We start from the raw sequence: 20282 nt of genomic DNA on the forward strand, positions 1-20282 counted from the left end.
ACACAATACAGCTGCAGTTATTGATCTATCTGTTTGATGATGACATCATCTTCATCCTCAGTAGGATGTGAATGAGTTATCCCACAGTTTGAAGTTTGCTTTGTTTTCATGAATCAAATGAAAAACACACTTACGCTTCCTCAGACCTGGTTTCAACCATCGGTCTCCAGAAGGCTTCAGCCTGAAAGGGGGAGGAGGGTCAGAGCAGCACGTTCTCTTTCAGCATGCAAACATGGACATTACATCACTCTAGTCTACTGTTTCATTATTCTGTTCAAATGTGGGTTTGGGCTTTGATAGACTTTTTTCCAATCTGAATCCGCACAACATGGCGGTGGCACATGTAAACACAGAAGCTAAGCTCCCCTCACTCACTCACAATGTTTTACTTGTTTTTGTTGTTTTATTTTTATTTTTCAAAGGAGGAGCAGGGGCACATACCTAGGGCTGTCGCAGATAAGGAATTCTCCCTGAGGTGATATAGGGTGGCTCAACAGCACGGTATATGGTCATATTGTCATTTTATCTAATAGGTTACAATGTGTTAAAGTTGGTGACACACTGTCCAGTAACTTGAAGTGCACAATGGGTGCTCCACAAGGGTCAGTTTTAGGTCCCCTGTTATGTAGCCTGTATATTAATGATCTCCCTCAACAATGTCATGATGTAGAACTACAAATGAGACCATTGTGTACACACATGCAAAAATTGCTGAGTTAGTTGCTGCTAAGCTTACAATTGCATTGGAAAGGATCACACATTGGCTTGATCAATCATGTCTGAGTCTAAATGTAAACAAGACAAAAGGTATGTTTTTCTCCAAAACCATAGAACAACCTCCTAATGCTGATATTGTCAAAGGTAAAAGATTGACATAATTACTGATTTTAAATATCTTGGTGTGACTCTGGATCCAAATAAATTGCAAACTGAACTCCTAAATAGTGCTCAAGAGACAACTGATGCCATCATCTCCTCTGTGGCTCCCCACACAGTAAAGACAAGTACAGGAAAGCAGAATACAGTTCTTCTGCAAAAAGTAACAGCATGGGCAGAAGGAACAGAGGGGAAGAAGAAGGTGTGTTGCCTGATGGATGGAGGAAGTCAGTGGAGCTTTGTCCTGGAGAAATAGGTAAAGGCATTGAGATTACCACTTATGAAAAAAGAGACTTTAAAGCTTCACACCTTTGGCAGTGATACCCCAGTAACAATGGAACTCAGGGTTGTAAAATTAGTCTTGCAAAATATCAGCAACAAAGAGCAAAATATTGAGACTGAAGCTGTTGAAACACTACAAGTGAGCTCTGCCATCATGCAGGTTCCTGGAGAACAAATTCAGCTGCAGCTAGAGAAAAAGGGGCTGCAACCAGCAGATATTTCAAGCAGCAGTGATGAAGAACTGGAGCCGTCAGTATTGATAGGTGTTGACTAATGCTGGAAAATAGTGTCTGGCAGAGTAGAAAGACTATCAGAATCCCTGGTTGCCATAGAAACCTTATTTGGCTGGACGGTGCAGGGACCAGTATACATGTCAAGCATGAGTGAAGCTTCATGCATGAAGATTGGCATTGAGAAAACCACACAGGCTTCAAACCAGTTATGTGCATTCTGAGAAATAGAGTCACTAGGCTTCTCCAGCAAAGGTGAGGAACGAGCTGATGACATTGAGGCCCAACAAAACTTTGACCAGTCAGTCAGGTACAACAAAGGGCGATATGAAGTGACGTTGCCATGGCGACAAGATGCACCAGAACTCCCAGACAATCTGAGAATTGCCCGGAAAAGATTTGAAGGGCTGAAAAGAAAACTGAAAACTGATGTGACGCTGTTCAGGAGATACAATGACATGATTGAGGGCCATCTTCAACAAGGAATATGTGAAGGTATCCCAGAGAGCAAACACACAGTAGGAACTGAGAACAGAAATGCCAAGTAGGTACTATTTGCCTCACCATGCAGTGATCAGTGAGGAAAAGTCAACAACTAAGTTCAGAGTTGTTTTCAATGCTTCACATGAAGATGGCAGTCCTCGTGTGAAGAACAACTCTGGTGGTCAGGGCCCCCATTTCTGAGTTCAGCAATGCAGCCGGACCTATCTAATGAACAGTTCTGTGAAGAGGAGATAAAGGCTGAACCTAGGTCAAACCATGTCACAGTCCAGCTGAGTAACACAGAAAAGACATTGCAAGATCCGTTATTAAAGCTGGAGAACTACAGTAAACTGAGAACTGTATTCAGAGTCACAGTCTGGATTAAATGATTCATCCACAACTCTTACTCAAGGGAATGGAGACAAGAAGAGCTGACAGCTGAGGAGCTGGCGGAAGCGGAAAGACACTGGATTTTGGAGGCACAGAATCAAGGTTTCCAGAAGGAGATGGGCAAATTGAAAGCAGGACAAGACTTTCAGAAAGACTCAGAAATCAGAGACCTGAAGCTGTTTCTTGATGAAAATGGTTTAATCTATGTGGGTGGGAGGCTGCAACATTCAGACTTGAGCTTCAGTGAGCAGCATCCATGGATCTTGCCTTCCAATCACATGCTGTCTGAAATGCTGATTAAACACAGCCATGACCAAGTGATGCGCTCAGGTATCAGAGACACTGTAGTGGAACTAAGGTATTGGATTATTTGAGTCAGACAAATGGTAAAGGGGATCATTGCAGCTTGCAGATTCAGAGATTCAGAGTAAAGGCCATGCAGCAGATAACAGCACCCTTGCCAAGGGATCAGATTACAGAATCACCTCCTTTTGAAACTGTCAGAGTGGACTTTGCAGGTCCTCTTTATGTTAAGACCAAGAGCTCAGTGGAAAAGGCATACATAGCATTGTTCACCTGCGCTGTGACCCATGAAAACAGGAGCCCTGTGTTCAAGATTGTGTGCTGAGCCCAGTGCTTATCACGCTCTTCAACCATGACTGTACCCCCATTCACCCTTCCAATACTATAATTAAATTTGTTGATGACACGACAATAGTTGGACTTATTTCAGGACGAGGAAACAGCCTGCAGGAACAAGGTGACACACCTGACTGAGTGGTGCAAGGACAACAACCTGTTCCTAAACACCACCAATACGAAGGAGATCATTGCATAGATAAAGAAGCAGTGGATTGTGTGGAGAGTTCAAGTTCTAGGGAGTCTACATCACAAAACAGCTGACATGGTCTACCAACACCTCCCATCTGGTGAGGCCAAACTTTTGGTGAATTTCTTCCACAGCACCACTGGAAGCATCCTCTCTTACTGCATGACTGTGTGGTATGCCAGCTGCACAACTGTGGAGCGGAAGGATCAGCATCATGTGGTAAAGATGGCCCAGAAGATCATCAGAAATAATCTCCCAAACCTGGACAGTCTCTAGCCGCCTTCTTCAGTCAGCTAGCAGCATCAGCAGACACAACACACCCTGACATTGCCTATTTGCCTCGCTACCATCATGCAAGTGGTACAGGATGATCCAATTCCATACAAATAGAATGAGGCACCATTGTGATGAGAAGTGCATCGCATTCACCAAAGAAACAGATAGAAAGAGTTATTGGAAAAACTCTTTAGAGAAAGAAAGACTAGGCAAATTCAATGAGAAGCACAAATTGCTGTCTGACAGTAAGTATGGATTCAGATCAAACAGATCAACCTCTTTGGCACTAATTGAATTAATTGAAGAAATTACTAATTGTATAGACAAATAAGTATGCAGAGGAAAATTTTATAGATCTAAAAAATGATTTTGATACAATTGATCACAATATATTACTTGATAAATTCAAAAGGTATGGTATCAGAGGGGTTGTGCTGAATTGGTTGAGAAGCTATTTAAGAAACAGGCAACAATTTGTAAAGATAGGTGAGCATAAATCATCATCATAAGTCAGCATTTCTCGTGGAGTACCTCAGAGGTCAGTATTAGTCCTGAAATTGCCCACTTTGTACATAAATGACATATGTAGGTATCAAAAACATTGAAATTTGTATTATTTGCGGATGACACAAATATTTTTTGTTCTGGGTAAAATTTACAGCAGCTTTTGGAAAGAAATGAGAAAATTAAAACTGGTTTGATAAACAAAGTATCATTAAATCTGAACAAAACAAAGATTATGTTGTTTGGAAATTATAAGATTAATATTCAAGTACAAGTGATGATAGACAATGTCAATATAGAAAGAGTATATGAAAATAAATTTCTAGGTGTGATATTAAACCACAAAATGTGCTGGAAACCTCATATAAGATATGTGCAAGCGAAGCTGGCAAGGACCATAGCAATACTGGGAAAAACAAATCACATTCTGGATCACAAACCACTGTACATTCTATACTGTTCACTTGTATTGCTGTATCTGCGTTACTATGTGGAGATATGGGGTAACCCCTACAAAAGCACCCTACAGCCATTATGCATACTACAAAAAAGCCATAAGGATAGTAAACAATGTAGGATATAGCAAACACACCAACGTGCTGTTTTTAAAGTCATATACCTTGAAGTTCATGGATGCGATTGAATTTAACACAGCACAAATAATGTAGCAAGAAAGGAAGATTAATGTTAACTGTTTAAGTTTTATTTTATTGATTACTATTTATTTTTTATATTGAGTTTGTTGTAAAGGTTTTCTGTTTATTTCATTTTGTTGTAAGTCCTGTTTTATTTTTATGTTTTTTTATTTTTACACATTCAAAATAAAAATAGACTGACTGACTAAAAAGTCTTGTAATTATATGGAGCTTGGCAGGTGTAATGGAGAAAAAAAACATTCTTGAGCACAGTTTAATAATTTGTGCTGTTGATATAATATTGTCTTTGGGGTGAGACACTTACAGGCTCTGTCTCTCCCAAACAAATCTCACATTATATAAGAGGAGGACAGAAAGTTATTTTACCCCTCCCCCTGTAGCTGTGCACAGATGTTGTTTACAGAATACTGTTGTTTACAGATTACAGTATAACACCCGATCTCATAATTATGAGATAAGAAGTCAAAATGAGATACTGAAATCATTTTTTTTGGTGCATGAAACGTGCTTCTGTAGAGATATGTGATCAGCTCAGAGAAAATGTTTCTAGCTCTTCCTCCTCTATCAGATATTGTCCCTCCATACCTGAGAGTGTCCAGTCTGCAGTTTGGATCCTCCAGTCTAGCGGACAGCAACTTCTCTCCTGAGTCTCCTGGATGATTGTACCTCAGGTCAAGCTTTCTCAGATGGGAGGGGTTTGAGCTCAGAGCTGAGGCCAGAGAAGCACAGCCTTCCTCTGTGATCAGACATCCTGCCAGCCTGCAAACACAAAAAACAGCACATGTCAGACAGTCAGAGTACTGCTGTGTGCAGTCAGATACAACAACAAACTGTCTCTAAACGAACTAACTAAAAGATGAACTAAATCAGGGAGCTCCAGAAAGTTGAGCATCCAGCTAGATGGGAAAAATCACCAGCTGAAGGATGATTCAGCGGCATATTTTTACCTCATCATTGTGATCTAAATGTTAAAAAACATTCAAATGTGTATGACGGGTGAGGTTTTTGCCAAAAGGAAGAATAAAGACTTACTTTTAGCAATGGTTTGGTATGCTGAAGATTGTTTTTTTTAACTACACAAAATCAAGGAGCCTCCTGCCATAAAATGTGACGTCACAGTGGTTCATCAAAGTATCCACCAGACAGACTAGTCTGTTCTTCAGCCTAAAACTAGTGCTTGAGGAAGCCCCTTTGAATACTTGGCTGTCCGGGAACAATGGTTTTTAGACACATTCAGAACAAATCTGTAAAATCATCTGTGGTATTAAATAATTCAACAACAAAAGCAAAAACAAAATAAAACAATAAAAATCTGCGTGGAAATTCTCTTCTGCTGAAGTTGAGTAAAAACTGGTTTGACAAATCATAATAGCGGAGACACTTCTACACGGATTTAATGTTTATCCTCTAATATCAATCAGATTTTACATGTTCATCTGTTGAACAGGTTGATGAATCCTGACCTGAGAGTTTCCAGTGTACAGTGTGGACTCTCCAGTCCAGCAGACAGCTGCTTCAGTCCTGAATCCTGCAGGTTGTTGTTACTCATGTCCAACTCTCTCAGACTAGAGGACTGGGAGCTGAGAACTGAGGACAGAGCTGCACAGCTTCTCTCTGAGAGGTTACAGTCACTCAGTCTGAAGAGGAAATACAAAGGAAAAAATGTAAGAAGTTTTTTTTCTCTCCTGTTGATAAGATAGCAGAGTATTTAAGTAATGATGAATAAATCCAACTATCTGTGTACTTACAGAGCTTTGTTGGAGGCTTTGACCACTGGCAGCACCCTCAGAAGAGCCTCCTCTGAAGCAGAGTATTTCTTCAGGTCAAACACGTCCAGATCTTTTTCTGATGACAGTAAGATGAAGACCAGAGCTGACCACTGAGCAGGAGACAGTTTATCTGTAGAGAGACTTCCTGATCTCATGGACTGTTGGATCTCCTCCACCAGAGAATGATCCTTCAGTTCATTCAAACAGTGGAACAGATTGATGCTTCTCTCTGTAGACAGATTCTCACTGATCTTCTTCTTAATGTACTTAACTGTTTCCTGATTGGTCTGTGAGCTACTTCCTGTCTGTGTCAGCAGGCCTTGTAGGAGAATCTGATTGGTCTGCAGTGAAAGGCCAAGGAGGAAGCGGAGGAACAAGTCCAGGTGTCCATTTGGACTCTCTAAAGCCTTGTCCACAGCACTCTGGTAGAAACATGTCTCTGCAGATTCTTCTTTAGTTTCAGACTTTTGGGATGTTGTTTGTTCTTCTGTCAGCAGTTTGACTCCAGACTTGATGAATGTCAGATGGACATGAAGAGCAGCCAGAAACTCCTGAACACTCAGATGGACGAAGCAGAACACCCTGTCCTGGTACAGCCCTCTCTCCTCTTTAAAGACCTGTGTGAACACTCCTGAGTACACTGAGGCTGCTCTGATATCAATGCCACACTCTATCAGGTCTGATTCATAGAAGATCAGGTTGCCTTTCTGCAGCTGCTCAAAAGCCAGTCTTCCCAGAGACTCAATCATCTGCTTGCTCTCTGGACTCCAGTGTGGATCTGTCTCAGCTCCTCCATCATACTTGACATTCTTCAGTTTGGTCTGAACCACCAGGAAGTAGATGTACATCTCAGTCAGGGTCCTGGGCAGCTCTCCTCCCTCTCTGCTTTTCAACACATCCTCCAGAACTGTAGCAGTGATCCAGCAGAAGACTGGGATATGGCACATGATGTGGAGGCTTCGCGATGTCTTGATGTGGGAGATGATTATGCTGGCCTGCTCCTCATCTCTGAATCTCTTCCTGAAATACTCCTCCTTCTGTGGGTCATTAAACCCTCTGATCTCTGTCACCATGCTGACACATACAGGAGGGATCTGATTTGCTGCTGCAGGTCGTGTGGTTATCCAGATGCGAGCAGAAGGAAGCAGTTTCCCCCTGATGAGGTTTGTCAGCAGCACATCCACTGAGGCGGACTCTGTAACATCAGTCAGGATCTCATTGTTGTGGAAGTCCAGAGGAAGTCGACACTCATCCAGACCATCAAAGATGAACACAACCTGGAACTCTTCAAACCTGCAGATTCCTGCTTCTTTGGTTTCAGTAAAGAAGTGATGAACAAGTTCCACCAAGCTGTACTTTTCCTCTTTCAGCACATTCAGCTCTCTGAAAGTGAATGGAAATGTGAAGTGTATGTCCTTGTTGACTTTGTCTTCAGCCCAGTCCAGAGTGAACTTCTGTGTTAAGACTGTTTTCCCAATGCCAGCCACTCCCTTTGTCATCACTGTTCTGATTGGTTCATCTCTTCCAAGTGAGGCTTTAAAGATGTCTTCTTTTCTGATTGCTGTTTCTGGTCTGACTGGTTTCCTGGGTGCTGTTTCAATCTGTCTGACTTCATGTTCATTATTGACCTCTGCAGTCCCTCCCTCTATGATGTAGAGCTCTGTGTAGGTCTGAGTCAGAAGGGTTGAGTTTCCTGCTTTAGCAATCCCCTCAAACACACACTGGAACTTCTTCTTCAGGCTAGACTTGAGGTTAAGTTGGCACATAACAGGAGATTCTAAAAGAACAATAAAAAAACAACAACTTGTTGAATGTGCTTTAAAGGAAATATGACTTCATTTCCTAAGAGAATAAGCAAATAAGTAAGGTGTATTGATGCAAATATTTGGTATTCTTGCAGGGTTTTGAGAACACACACTACGTACTGTTCACATTACATACTGCTGTTTTGTATATGAAACAGTAGGAAAATAAATGTTCATAATTAACCTGGATAAAAAATATTCTGCTGAACTTGGTCTAGATGTTGAAAATGCCGTCTTTGGGAACTTTGTTATTACTACACTAGGTCCAATTAGCTCAATGTGTTAGACGACTTAAAAGCTCTAAAAAAAGAATTAAAATGGTTCAAGCCTGAGAAGGCCACTGAAATTTAAAGTGGCCCATGGTTTGTGGTACCTTCTGCACACTTTATACATTGGTGGTCAACTTTCAGGTCATTCTGCAAATCTGAAGATAGATCAAGGGTATAACAACTAAAACGGCTCAGACATAAAGCCTCCGGCCAGGATGTATAATGAAGCAAAAACTTCTGGATATTGACAAATGTTTGGATTTATAACAATTCAAATTTGAATTTAATTCAATTTGAGTCTCTCTTATTTCACCAGTCTTTATATAAATTCTCTTACTGCTCTGCAGATGGTCAGCCAGCTCCTCCTCCTTCATTCTCCTCAGGAAATGCAGTGTGATCTTCAGAAATGCCTCTCTGCTGCTCCTCCTCTGCTCCTCCTCCTCACCATCCAACACCTCCTCATCCTCCCTCTGACTCTCTAAGCATTCTGGGTAATCTGAACTCAGAACCCTCTGCATCTTCTTCAGCTCGTTCTTCACAAAAGTGACGATGTTCTTCTCCAAAAGCTGGAACAGAATACTACATGAATTACACAATCAAACAAAAATCATGAAGCAAACATCAGATCCATGTTGGACAGACTGACAATCCACTGGTCTACAAAGTGCAGCATGGAGATGACTGTGAACAGAATAGATGTAAAAGTAGTTGTTGTGCATGTACAGACCATAAATATGGAGTCCAGGTGTGTTTGATCCTGCTGGGCAGACTGACCACTGGGAACCTCTGAGCTCTCCTGGTCCACTCTGTGGAGGAATCACGAAGAATGAGTTAACATAATGTCTGTCCACACACAGACAAACACAAGCTAAAGGTCCATCAAGTGATATTTGGATGTGAACAGAGAATCAGATGACTCCCTGTAGTGGTCAAGCTTTACTAGTCCTGCTGATCCCACTGAGAATCAACAACTCCATCTGTTTGTAGCTTTCAGCTCAGAGTCAGTTTGGTGTAGTCCCAACAGCTCTCACCAACCCTCCATGAAGCTGTCCCTCCCTCACTGTACTGTACTGTAAGTTATATTCAGAAAGGAACGTTATTTTTCCAAAAACAGCTGTTGGAAAAGGGGGGTCATCTTATAATCAGGGCTGTCTTATATTCATATTATTATTTATATTCGTACCTCATGCCAGAGTACATAATGCCATCAAGAGCTACTGTGACTAAACGCATTGAAAAACACTTTTCGGTGAAAGATGAGCTAAAAGTCAAGCTAACGTTAGCTCTGACCACCGACTGCTGGACAGCTCTCACAGAAGAAAGCTACATCACAACTTTTCTTAAAAATTAACCGGGTTAGTTATTGGTAAATGGGTGTCGGCCTGTTGAAAGCAGAATTAACTGAAACGGACATCCCTAATCTTGATTATACAGCAAGTCACAGGATTGCACTACCGGGGAACTTTTCTGGCTGTTTGACTTTGTTTTTTGCCTCACCACACTACCGCGGATACCAGAGTGAGGTAAAACCCAAGGCACACCACCTTGGGTGACCAGAGGTACTTCCACTGTGGATCATCTTCACAGACTTAAAATAAATCCCACTCCACACATGGTCAGCTGTCAATAAGCATGACCTCAATAACCAAGCTGTTCCAACTAAAGACTGAGCTCCAATATGTTGAAAATCCAATCAGAGAACAGAACAGCAGGAAGTGCTGTATTTCCGCCTGCCAACTTTGAACTAACCGGCTCCTCTGATAACACATAGGCCTACAGCTGTGAGCGCTGCTGGAAACACCGGAACCAGCCAGTCGGCCATGGTGAAAGGCGGAAGATGGATCTCTTTCCCACTGTTCGACCCAGCAGAGGTGGATGATCACTTCCATTAGAGAACTGACTCAGACCACTTACCATCTCACAATCACCCAAGTGACTCCCTCCTCCTCAGTTTTCACCACCAAACTATCGCTTTAAAGGTGTCAATCACACAACCAACTAAGAGAGTGGACCGAAACGTTTATTCTTGGATTTTCAGTTCAAATTCTGCAGCTCAGTTTTCAGAGACTTTTTTTGCATCCAGCCCTGAGGTTTACACCACAGCTACTCCAAAAACTGATGACTTAGTTAAGTACTGGAATAAAAATTGCGCCTCCATTCTTGATTCTGTTGCACCTCTTAAATCTCAGAAATGCAAACCGAATGCACATCCCTGGCTTAACAAGTACACTTGCACCTTAAAAAACCCAGGTGAGAGTAAAATTCTGATAAATTACCGTCATCTTTTGACAATCAATATCTAATGTGTTCATACCAAGATGAGTTTGGCAAAGTTACATCTGGTAAACTGCCCCTAATCAAATACAGATCAGAGCCGCTAACATTACCCTAATTTATAATGTAGAAGCATAAAGGACCATCTCAGTCACATATTAACATAATAATAATAATAATAATAATAATAATAATAATAATAATAATAATAATAATAATAATAAGGTAAGATAATGATATGCTAACTCTTGGCCTTGGAAATAACAATTTGAGCTCACATATTCAGTAAAATTGTCTCTGAATAAAATACTGAATAATTAAAAAAAAAAAACGTTTTACATTAACATGACACCAACAACTTACATTTTATCAGATGAATGTCGTTGTTTAAAATCAATCCCAAAATCCTTTGAGTTGTCACTCTTGAAGGACACACAGCTGGGTTCAGGTCCAGGTTCAAGTTCAGGTTCAGGTCCAGGTTCAGGTTCAGGTCCAGCAGAGTCTGGTCTGTGCTGCCTCCTTGTTCTTCAACACAACACACACAGAGCTTTGAGTGTGAATAATGATGGTGGAGAACAGTGATGGACAGTTAGAGATCCTCATCTCACCTCTGAGCTTTGGTCTGGCTGTCATGTTCCCCACACCGAGAGCGTTTAGAGGGAGGCACTCCCTCCTCTCTGTCCTCACACTGATCCATGCTGTTGAAGTCACATCCACATCAGTCACACACACTTTCTACCTTCACCTGGAGAGGAAACACAAATCATCCTTTACATCATTTCTCCTGTCAAATCCTAAATATCAGCTGCTCCTCCTGTGATTGGCTGTTATTTTCTGTTATATATCCGTGTGAATGCAGCCAGACAGCAGTGTGACGCAGAGAAAGCTGCCATCAGCTGCTGTACTTCTACTATCAATCCACTAGATGGCGTCATGAAGATGACGCAGTGTGACGCAGAGAAAGCTGCCATCAGCTGCTGTACTTCTACTATCAATCCACTAGATGGCGTCATGAAGCTGCAGTGAAGTGAAGAGCAGCACACATGATGCATGGAGGAGGATTTACATTCACTGACTCACACTGACTGAATTTCATTCATATTCAGTCAATTCAACACCAATAAACAACATGTCAATAGTTTCAGTTATCTATTAGTTCTCTTTGATGTTGTTGTCACATTAGTAGTGCACATGACGCACAAACACAAATGTATTAAATGATTAGAATCAGGGCACATTTACTTTGATATGACTTTGTTTACATTAAATACAAACTTGTTAAACAGCAGCAGATGTTAGATCTTAACTGCTGCCAGACATTTAACAACACAGATAAAATGTCATTTGGTGTAAAGTGAAACTATTTTATAGCCTTTTTTAATTGAGTAGTTTAATGTTGATCAAATTGTGCATAAAGCCGACAGTGTTTTAATGTGGTGATGGTACACGTGAACTTCTGAGAGAAACTCAGTAGTTACAGATGAACTCTGATTACAAAGATATATGAAGAAATAAATACACACATCATCAGCTCCTGTCTAACTGCATATACCAGTAATAAGTCATTATAAAGCAAGAACAGAAGTGGACTGTATGCATGTTATTGTAGCAACATTGAACTTGATGACGTCCTCTGACTGTCCCTCCACATCAGTCAATACAATACACTTGATTTAAAGCTTTCACAGGAAACAGTAGCAGGCCTATACTGTAGTGTCTGACTTTACACCGCTGGAAACAACGTTTAAAAAGTAGATTTAGTTTGATTTCTAAGAGCTCAAGAAAGGAAATAATCATCAGCTGTTCATTAATATTGTTTGTCTCCAGTAAATCAATCATTTAACAACATGTAGATTTATCTTCCAACATGAGAGTTCTCCAAACTTTCTGATGAAATAAAAACATCACACAGCAACAAACAAACCCTGAAGTTACTAAAGAGAAAGTTCAACTATGAAACAAAGCAAACTTACAGTTAACATCCAAACTGCTGAAGACAAAGACTCTCCACTCCACGTCCATCAGAAAAGTGTTTGTCACAGGTGAGCTGTTTCCTGGAACGAGTCAGAGCTCCACCTGTAGAGGAGGAGGGACAGGTAGAAAGACTCACAACATGATGACACTTTATGGATGTTCGTCACTCATTTATTCTTCATGTATTTGTAGATTTATTGTTGTATTGATAAACAAGTAGAAGGTATCTGAACCTCAGTCTGACCTGTTAGAAAACAGCTGTTTAGTTGTTGTCACGGTTTCTGTCATTTAAAAAAAACAGTTCACGTAATCTGTGTTTAGAGCTGCAACTAACAATGATTTTCATTATCAATTAATCAATTAGTTGTTTGGTCCATAAAACGTCAGAAAATTGTGAAAAATGCCCAAGTCCATGATGACATCATCAAATGTCTTGTTTTGTACCCAAAGATCTCCAGTTTACTGTCAAAGAGACTAAAGAAACCACAAAATACATTTATTAATACACATTGAAGAAGCTGGAATCAGAGAATCTGGAAGAGAATGGTTTTTTTTCATAAACGCCTCAAAGCAATTAATCAATTAAAATATTGACTGTTGAATTAAATCATTTTCTGTTGAATCAATTAATTGTTGCAGCTCTGTGTTCATAGTAACATCGTTCAGTTTATCTTTGTGCCACCAGAGGGCGCCAAATCATTTCTAATGACAAGTAGGTGAAGATGAAAAACCAACATGTGACTGAGGAAGCTCAACAAAGACCAGTAAAGTTCATCTTTAGTTGCAGACATGCAGTAAGATGCAGTTTGTACACATTCATCTTTCTAGCTTTTGCTCTGGAATTCTGCTTTAAAACTAAACACAACTAACTTAAATAAGATTGTTTCATTAAAACCAGACTGATTGCTTCTGTCCAGAACACTTTCTTGAAATTATAAGAAATAACTGACTCATAAAACACATTTGTTGTTGCATTTCAGTCACTGATCTACTGAAAGCTTATAATTCAAATCTTGAGACTGCATAAAAACTCTTGATAACAGCGCTTTAGACCTCAAACAAAGAAAGACTAAATATTAGTTTGTACTTTGAACTCTAAAAGCAGCATGATGAACTTTCCACACAGTTCTCACATAACTTATAACTACAGACATGCAGGCTGGACTGTATCAATAAATAAACTTTATCTAACAATCATAGAGATAAAGTCACTCACCTCAGCAGGTGAAAGGTAAAATTATTAGTTTTTACAGATTTAAAATTAGACCATATGTATTTTAAATGTATCAGATATGTTTGTTATAATTCCTGCTGTGTTAGAAATGAATAAAAAATTCCCATTTAAGAGAAAAACAAGATCATTTGGAAGTATTCTTCAGTAAAAGTACAAATAATGGCTCCTGACTGTGTTGTATTATTATATCATTAATGTATTAACATGTAGTGCTTTATGTTGATTTAGGATGACTCTATATGTGCACTTTTATATGTAGATGTGCATTTGATTGATGTATCTGTTTTTACTGTTATTGTTGTTGCTGTGATGTTATACTGAAGACACTGATGCCTGAGGATATTGATTTAAAATCTGAATCATAGCTAGAAACATGTAGTGAATGGTAAAATATCTCCCTCTGTCATGTAGTGGAGTGGAAGTATAAAGTAGCAGAAAAAGGAAGTACAAGTACTTGAAGATTGTACTTAAGTACAGTACGGGAGTGAATGTACTTTAAGTTACAAAAGCAGATGGATCCTTCCAGAAATTTGTAAAGAGTTCCAAACTAAATGAGTCTCAATAAAGAGCTTCCAAACACATTTGATGACACATTTCCATAAAGAAGCGACACTAGTTCATGTTGGAGGAGAGTCAATAAGATGAGTGCTGTCTTTCTGAATACTACTGTATTTATTGAATATAATAAGTGAGGCCCCTCACCCCCCTGCTGTCTCTACATCAGTCCTGTAGTAGAAATAGAAACATCTCTATATTCACCTGTAGACACAGAAAGTCAAAGCTGTTCTCCAGCGGCTGTCCGGCCGAGCGCAGCCGCATTTAGTGTCTCAGACAGCGGGGAGAGCAGCGGCTCATCACCGCCTCCTCCACAGGCTGAATCAGGCAGGAAAACCTGCCGTCAGTCATCAGTAAGTATTGGACACAGTAATAACAACACTTCAGCGGCAGTTATGTGCAGTTTCTGATTGTAACTACGCTAAATAAATAAGTAAAAGAGGAAGAAGTAACAAGTAAAACGTTTAAAAGCGGTATCATTACCTTCAGGTTGATGTCTGGATGTAAAAGTCTATCTGCGCCACGACTGTCACAGAAAGTGAAACTAAACTTGCACACGGACACTCCCAGAGAGACAATGAGTTTGCATGTCAGATGAGATCATTCTTGTTCAAACAAAACTCAACTAAACAGAACCACTGGTGGCAAAATACTCAACTACTGTACTTAAGTACAGTACTAAGGTACTTTTTGCATGTGATGCTACTTTATACTTCCACTCCACTACATTTCAGAGGGAAATATTGTACTTTCTACTCCACTACATTTATTTGACAGCTTTAGTTACTTTTCAGATGAAGATTTGACACAATGGATAATATAACAAGCTTTTAAAATACAACACATTGTTAAAGATGAAACCAGAGGTTTCCAACCTTTTTGGCTTTTTGACGTCTTACAAAAAGCAGTGTGTAGTCGGGTCACATTTCACATGTCTATGAGTTGTTAACAGCTCCACCAAATAGTGATTTTTCCCTCTAAACTTCTCACATGCTTTCATTTCAATAAATGTTCAAATGATCCAATATTTCAGCAAAAATCAAAGATTAGAGAAAAAGTCAAAAAACTGAAAACAGATTTGTGTATCAGAACTTTGTTTTTTCTTCTTTCCTCTCCCATTAATCATCTCACCACCCCTCAGATTTATCTGCTGACCCTTTGGAGGGGCCCGACCCCTAGGTTGGGAACCACTGGACTAAACTAGCTAACTGTATATAAAGTAGTGTAAACTAGCTCCACCTCCAGCAGCTACAACAGTAACATGCTGCTCTAACACTGATGCTTCACTATTAATAATCTAATGATGTCATATATAATAATATATCAGTCAGAGGAACCAAACCACTACTTTTACTGCAATACTTTAACTACATCAAGCTCATAATACTTATGTACTTTTACTGTAGTAGGATTTTTCATGCAGGACTTTTACTTGTAATGGAGTATTTTTATATTGTTGTGTTGGTACTTTTACTGAAGTAAAAGATACTTCTTCCATTACTCATTTTGTTAATTTTAACTAGTTCACCAGAGGGCAGTGTTAGCTCTTTTTTCAAGTGAGACATGCCTTATAAGTCAGCACTATCTTAACACCTTATATGAAAGCTTTGCTTCATTTACAACTGTCTGGGTTTTGTATACTATATATGTGATGATGATTCTCTGAGTCTTCTTCCTTTGTCTGATAATCTGGGTTTAGAACCATGTAAGGTGGAAGATGTCAAAATATGATCAGAAACATGCTGTTTCCTGTGTTTGCTGTTGTGCAGACTGCTGTATAAAATTAGAGAGGCTGCTGCTCTCGGCCTGATGCATATCATGTTACAGAAAGACATTCTCTCTTTGTGAGTCTCTTATTTAATACAAAACTCAGACTCTGTCACACATTAACATGAACTCTCTCTCTCTGTAAATACTGTGTGTAACCATGGTAACGCTTTGACCAACAGACGCATCAATTAACATGAAGTCAAAGTATACAGTAGCTGTCTGGACAGACAGTACAAGAAACCCTTTGATATTAGAGGGCGTTATTTTATTTAGTGTTCATTTAAAACATCTTTAATAGAGGTTGATAGTGAGGCTCAGTTTCAACTAATAATATAATAAGAATAACTTTATTTATATAGAGTCTTTAAAAACAGAATTTACAAAGTGCTTTAACAGACAAAAAGTCTGTCAAAGTGTTTACTGATAGTGAAGGCAAGATGGAACAGGTTGAAGAAAAACTGCTAAAACATTATTGGGGTAATTAGCTAATTCTTCTTTTTTCAGTTCTTTATATGCTTTTCTGATGCTTATTTGTGTCTTTAATGAATATTTCAGCCTTAGTAGCAGAGAACTATATTATCATTTTCCTTCCAGACATGCACAAGGCACCTCCTTTACTGCCCAGCATCAGGTCTTAAAGGAGGGTTCACATTTTTCAAGTCTGTCATAAAACAATACTGACATATCCTCGTGTATGTTGAAAGAGTTACTGGTTGTTGTAATTGTTGCTTCTGTCCACACTGAAGAGAAGAGATTCTAAAGCAAATCCCATGTAAGTAATGGAGGACGATATCTACAGTCACTGTGCAAACATTTCAAAATTCAGCCAAACATCAATTCCTTCATGGCCAGGAGGAACAGTCACAGTCAACAATAACTCAACGTACTGTATAAATGGTCATGTCATAATTGTTTTCCTTTCATATATGGTTGTGAACTCTATCTGACTTGACTGCAGCTATTTTACATTGTGTTGGTAAAAACCTTTCTAAACTGAAAACAGTGAAACTAAATTTGGGAGGAAAACCAGCCTCAAGTATGAATTGATGATTATTATTAATGTTCAAGCTTTTAAGATTTTACAAGGTCAACCTACCAAAATAACTGCATTGTCCTGCAGTAGCAGCACTGACCTGTAAAATGTATATAAAACTACAAAATGTCTTAAATTGATCCATAGCAAACTCACTGAATCCATGGCAACGCTATACTTCCTGTTACATCCCCCAAAGCATTATGGGAACCGTAGTTCCATAACTGAGAGCACAATTATTCCCCAAATCAAATTAAGACAAGGAACAAAGAATAATGATATGAGTGATAAAAATCCATTAATATGAACTTTTGTTCATGTTGACATTACTAATGCTCAGACTTTAAATCCTCTGCTCTAAATGTAACATTCTTCATCTTCTCTTCGCTTGAATCTCATAATGACTGACAGAGTTATTTCTCTCAGGGTCAATCTGTGTTCAGTCAGCACTTCAACATGCTGCTTGTTTCTTAGTTTTACTACTGAACATCTGCTGAAATGACAAACATCCCTGCAGATTTTATCAGCTGTTTCCAATAAATGTTAATTAGGTGAGTTGTTCAAACTGTAAAGTGAAACCTGTCTGTTGTCTGCTGACAAAAAAGATAAAAATACTTAAATATTGTTATCAGAATTGTACTAATGACTTTAGTAAAATGACTCCAAACACAAAGAGGGATAGAGAAGCAGAGTGAAGCTATTTCAACAATATTTCCAATACATGGAGGCTGTTAGCTCACTGTTGTTCTTCATCCTCCCACCAGATAGAGCCAAAGTCAACAAAGCTATTTTATAACCTTTTTTAATTGAGTAGTTTAATTTGGATCAAATTGTACATAAAGCCGACAGTGTTTTAATGTGGTGATGGTACACATGAACGTCTGAGAGAAACTCAGTAGTTACAGATGAACTCTGATTACAAAGATATATGAAGCAATAAATACACACATCATCAGCTCCTGTCTAACTGCATATACCAGTAATAAGTCCTTATAAAGCAAGAACAGAAGTGGACTGTATGCATGTTATTGTAGCAACATTGAACTTGATGACATCCTCTGACTGCCCCTCCACATCAGTCAATACAATACATTTGATTTAAAGCTTCCACAGGAAACAGTAGCAGGCCTATACTGTAGTGTATGACTCTCCACTCCACATCTGTCAGAAAAGCGTTTGCCAAGGGCGAGCTGTTTCCTGGAACGAGTCAGCGCTCCACCTGTAGAGGAGGAGGGACAGGTAGGAAGACTCACAACATGATGACACTTTAAGGATGTTTGTCACTCATTTATTGTTCATGTATTTGTAGATTTATTGTTGTATTGATGGTTTCTCAGTGTTTAACTGAGCTGTTAGAAAAAATAACTCATCATGACGTTCATCTGAAGAGAAGCTGAACGTTACATTTAGATTAATCAGATTTAAGACGTAACTGACAGGAATAAAACATATTTTTATAACAAAAGTTATTTTTTCACATCAATAATTGCTCTTCATCCTGTTACAGAACACATCACAGATCAGATGGAAATAATCTCCATCACAGAGTCAGAATTAAAATTAATAATTCACACAAATCTGACTTTTGGACTCTTCAGAGTTTCTTCTCACACAGACATGAAAAACAAAAGCGTCTGAAATATGAACGTAATGAACAGACGGCCATCTTTCCTCGTCTGAGGAGGAAGTTTAGCAGCTGATGTTTCTGTTTGAAATGACTGTTTAGATAGTGTTTAGACATAATAAATTAATTTCTCTAGCTGAAATATTTAGTGATTCATTTTCCACAAACTAGAGAGAACCATGTCCCTTTCATGTAGAGAAATCAAACTCCACTTACTGAACTTTTCTCATGTCACTCTGCAGCTCTGTTGAGTCTTGAGCAGGTCTGTGTAGAAAAACAGCTTTTGCTTCAGTTAAAGCTGCATTTTCATCACATTCATTTAACCGACACAGTTTCTCGTCCTTCATCAGTGTGTGTGTGTGTGTGTGTGTGTGTGTGTGTGTGTGTGTGTGTGTGTGTGTGTGTGTGTGTGTGTGTGTGTGTGTTTGAGTCTCAGTCAGAGTAAAGTTCAGATGTTGAAGTTTGATTAAAACCAGAACCTTCCTCATATGAACAAACAAACACTCAGCTGCTGTTTGAATGTTTGAAAGCTGGAGTTCATGAATCAGTGGACACTTTCTGAATGTAACTTTCTGGGGTGTAAACTGAAATAAATCTAAATTAGAGATATTTATTCTCAAAAACATATTTCTATTGACAAAAAGAGAAAAAGATGTTTATTTGTGTGTAAATGTTTAATTATTATCCACTTTTATTTAATTTTATTTATTTTCATAAACATATTGTACTTTTTCTCCTCCTGATTAAAAACAAATAACATGTTTTTCTTTGTTTTTTTGTAAAAAATAGATTGATGAGTAAAAAAAGTGAATGACGTTGGTTGATGGCAGCAGTTTCTGTGACCTGGGACACCATATGTTTGTTGACAAGTCCGCCAGCTCCGCGCAGCTCATTTGCATATTGGGATCCTTTCACAATGTGGGCACAGCTGAGAAAAACAGAAGGCATTTTAATAGCGTGTAAGTGTAAATGCAAAGAGCCATTGATCAGATGTCATTATCCAGATAATGTATCCAGATACAGATCACATGTTAATAGCAGCTGTAAATGGGGCCAGTGTGTCAGAGACTCTGTAGAAGGACAGAGTGCCAGCAGGACAGTCCACATAAGCTCCCATACTTTTCACTACAAACATGTTTTACAATAAAACTCTATCATTCAATACATAAACAAAGCAAGAAAAAATAATAGTCTTATTATCATTATTTCCATTTCATAGAATAATCATGAGCCTTATTTAACAAGTTTCAAATGCTGCTATTGGTCCAACCAACATAGATAATATGTTGAGTATATTATAATTCTATATACTGAAGAATAAAAGTGTCATCCTTCCATTTAGTCTTGATTTATCTTTCTAAAGTTTAGCAGCTGCAGCATTATTTGGATTTGTACTGATTGATAGACGTGCAGAGAGTGAAACTGCGCCCCCTACAGGTCAGAAGGAAG

The 20282-nt window shown here is 38.9% G+C and overlaps 1 protein-coding gene across 1 annotated transcript in view; it reads right to left on the reverse strand.

The window, feature by feature from the left end:
* LOC122976057 (NLR family CARD domain-containing protein 3-like) overlaps positions 1-20282 on the reverse strand; it is a 29791-nt gene that overhangs the window by 1668 nt on the left and 7841 nt on the right. Inside the window, exons 6-8 of the mRNA XM_044344323.1 lie at positions 5990-6163; positions 5112-5285; positions 135-181 (exon numbers count right to left, since the gene is read on the reverse strand). Of these exons, the coding sequence (XP_044200258.1) occupies positions 135-181; positions 5112-5285; positions 5990-6163 (395 nt within the window). The remainder of the gene's footprint in view (positions 1-134; positions 182-5111; positions 5286-5989; positions 6164-20282) is intronic.

This window comes from Thunnus albacares, chromosome 24 (genome assembly GCF_914725855.1).
Source record: "Thunnus albacares chromosome 24, fThuAlb1.1, whole genome shotgun sequence".
Classification (NCBI taxonomy): domain Eukaryota; kingdom Metazoa; phylum Chordata; class Actinopteri; order Scombriformes; family Scombridae; genus Thunnus; species Thunnus albacares.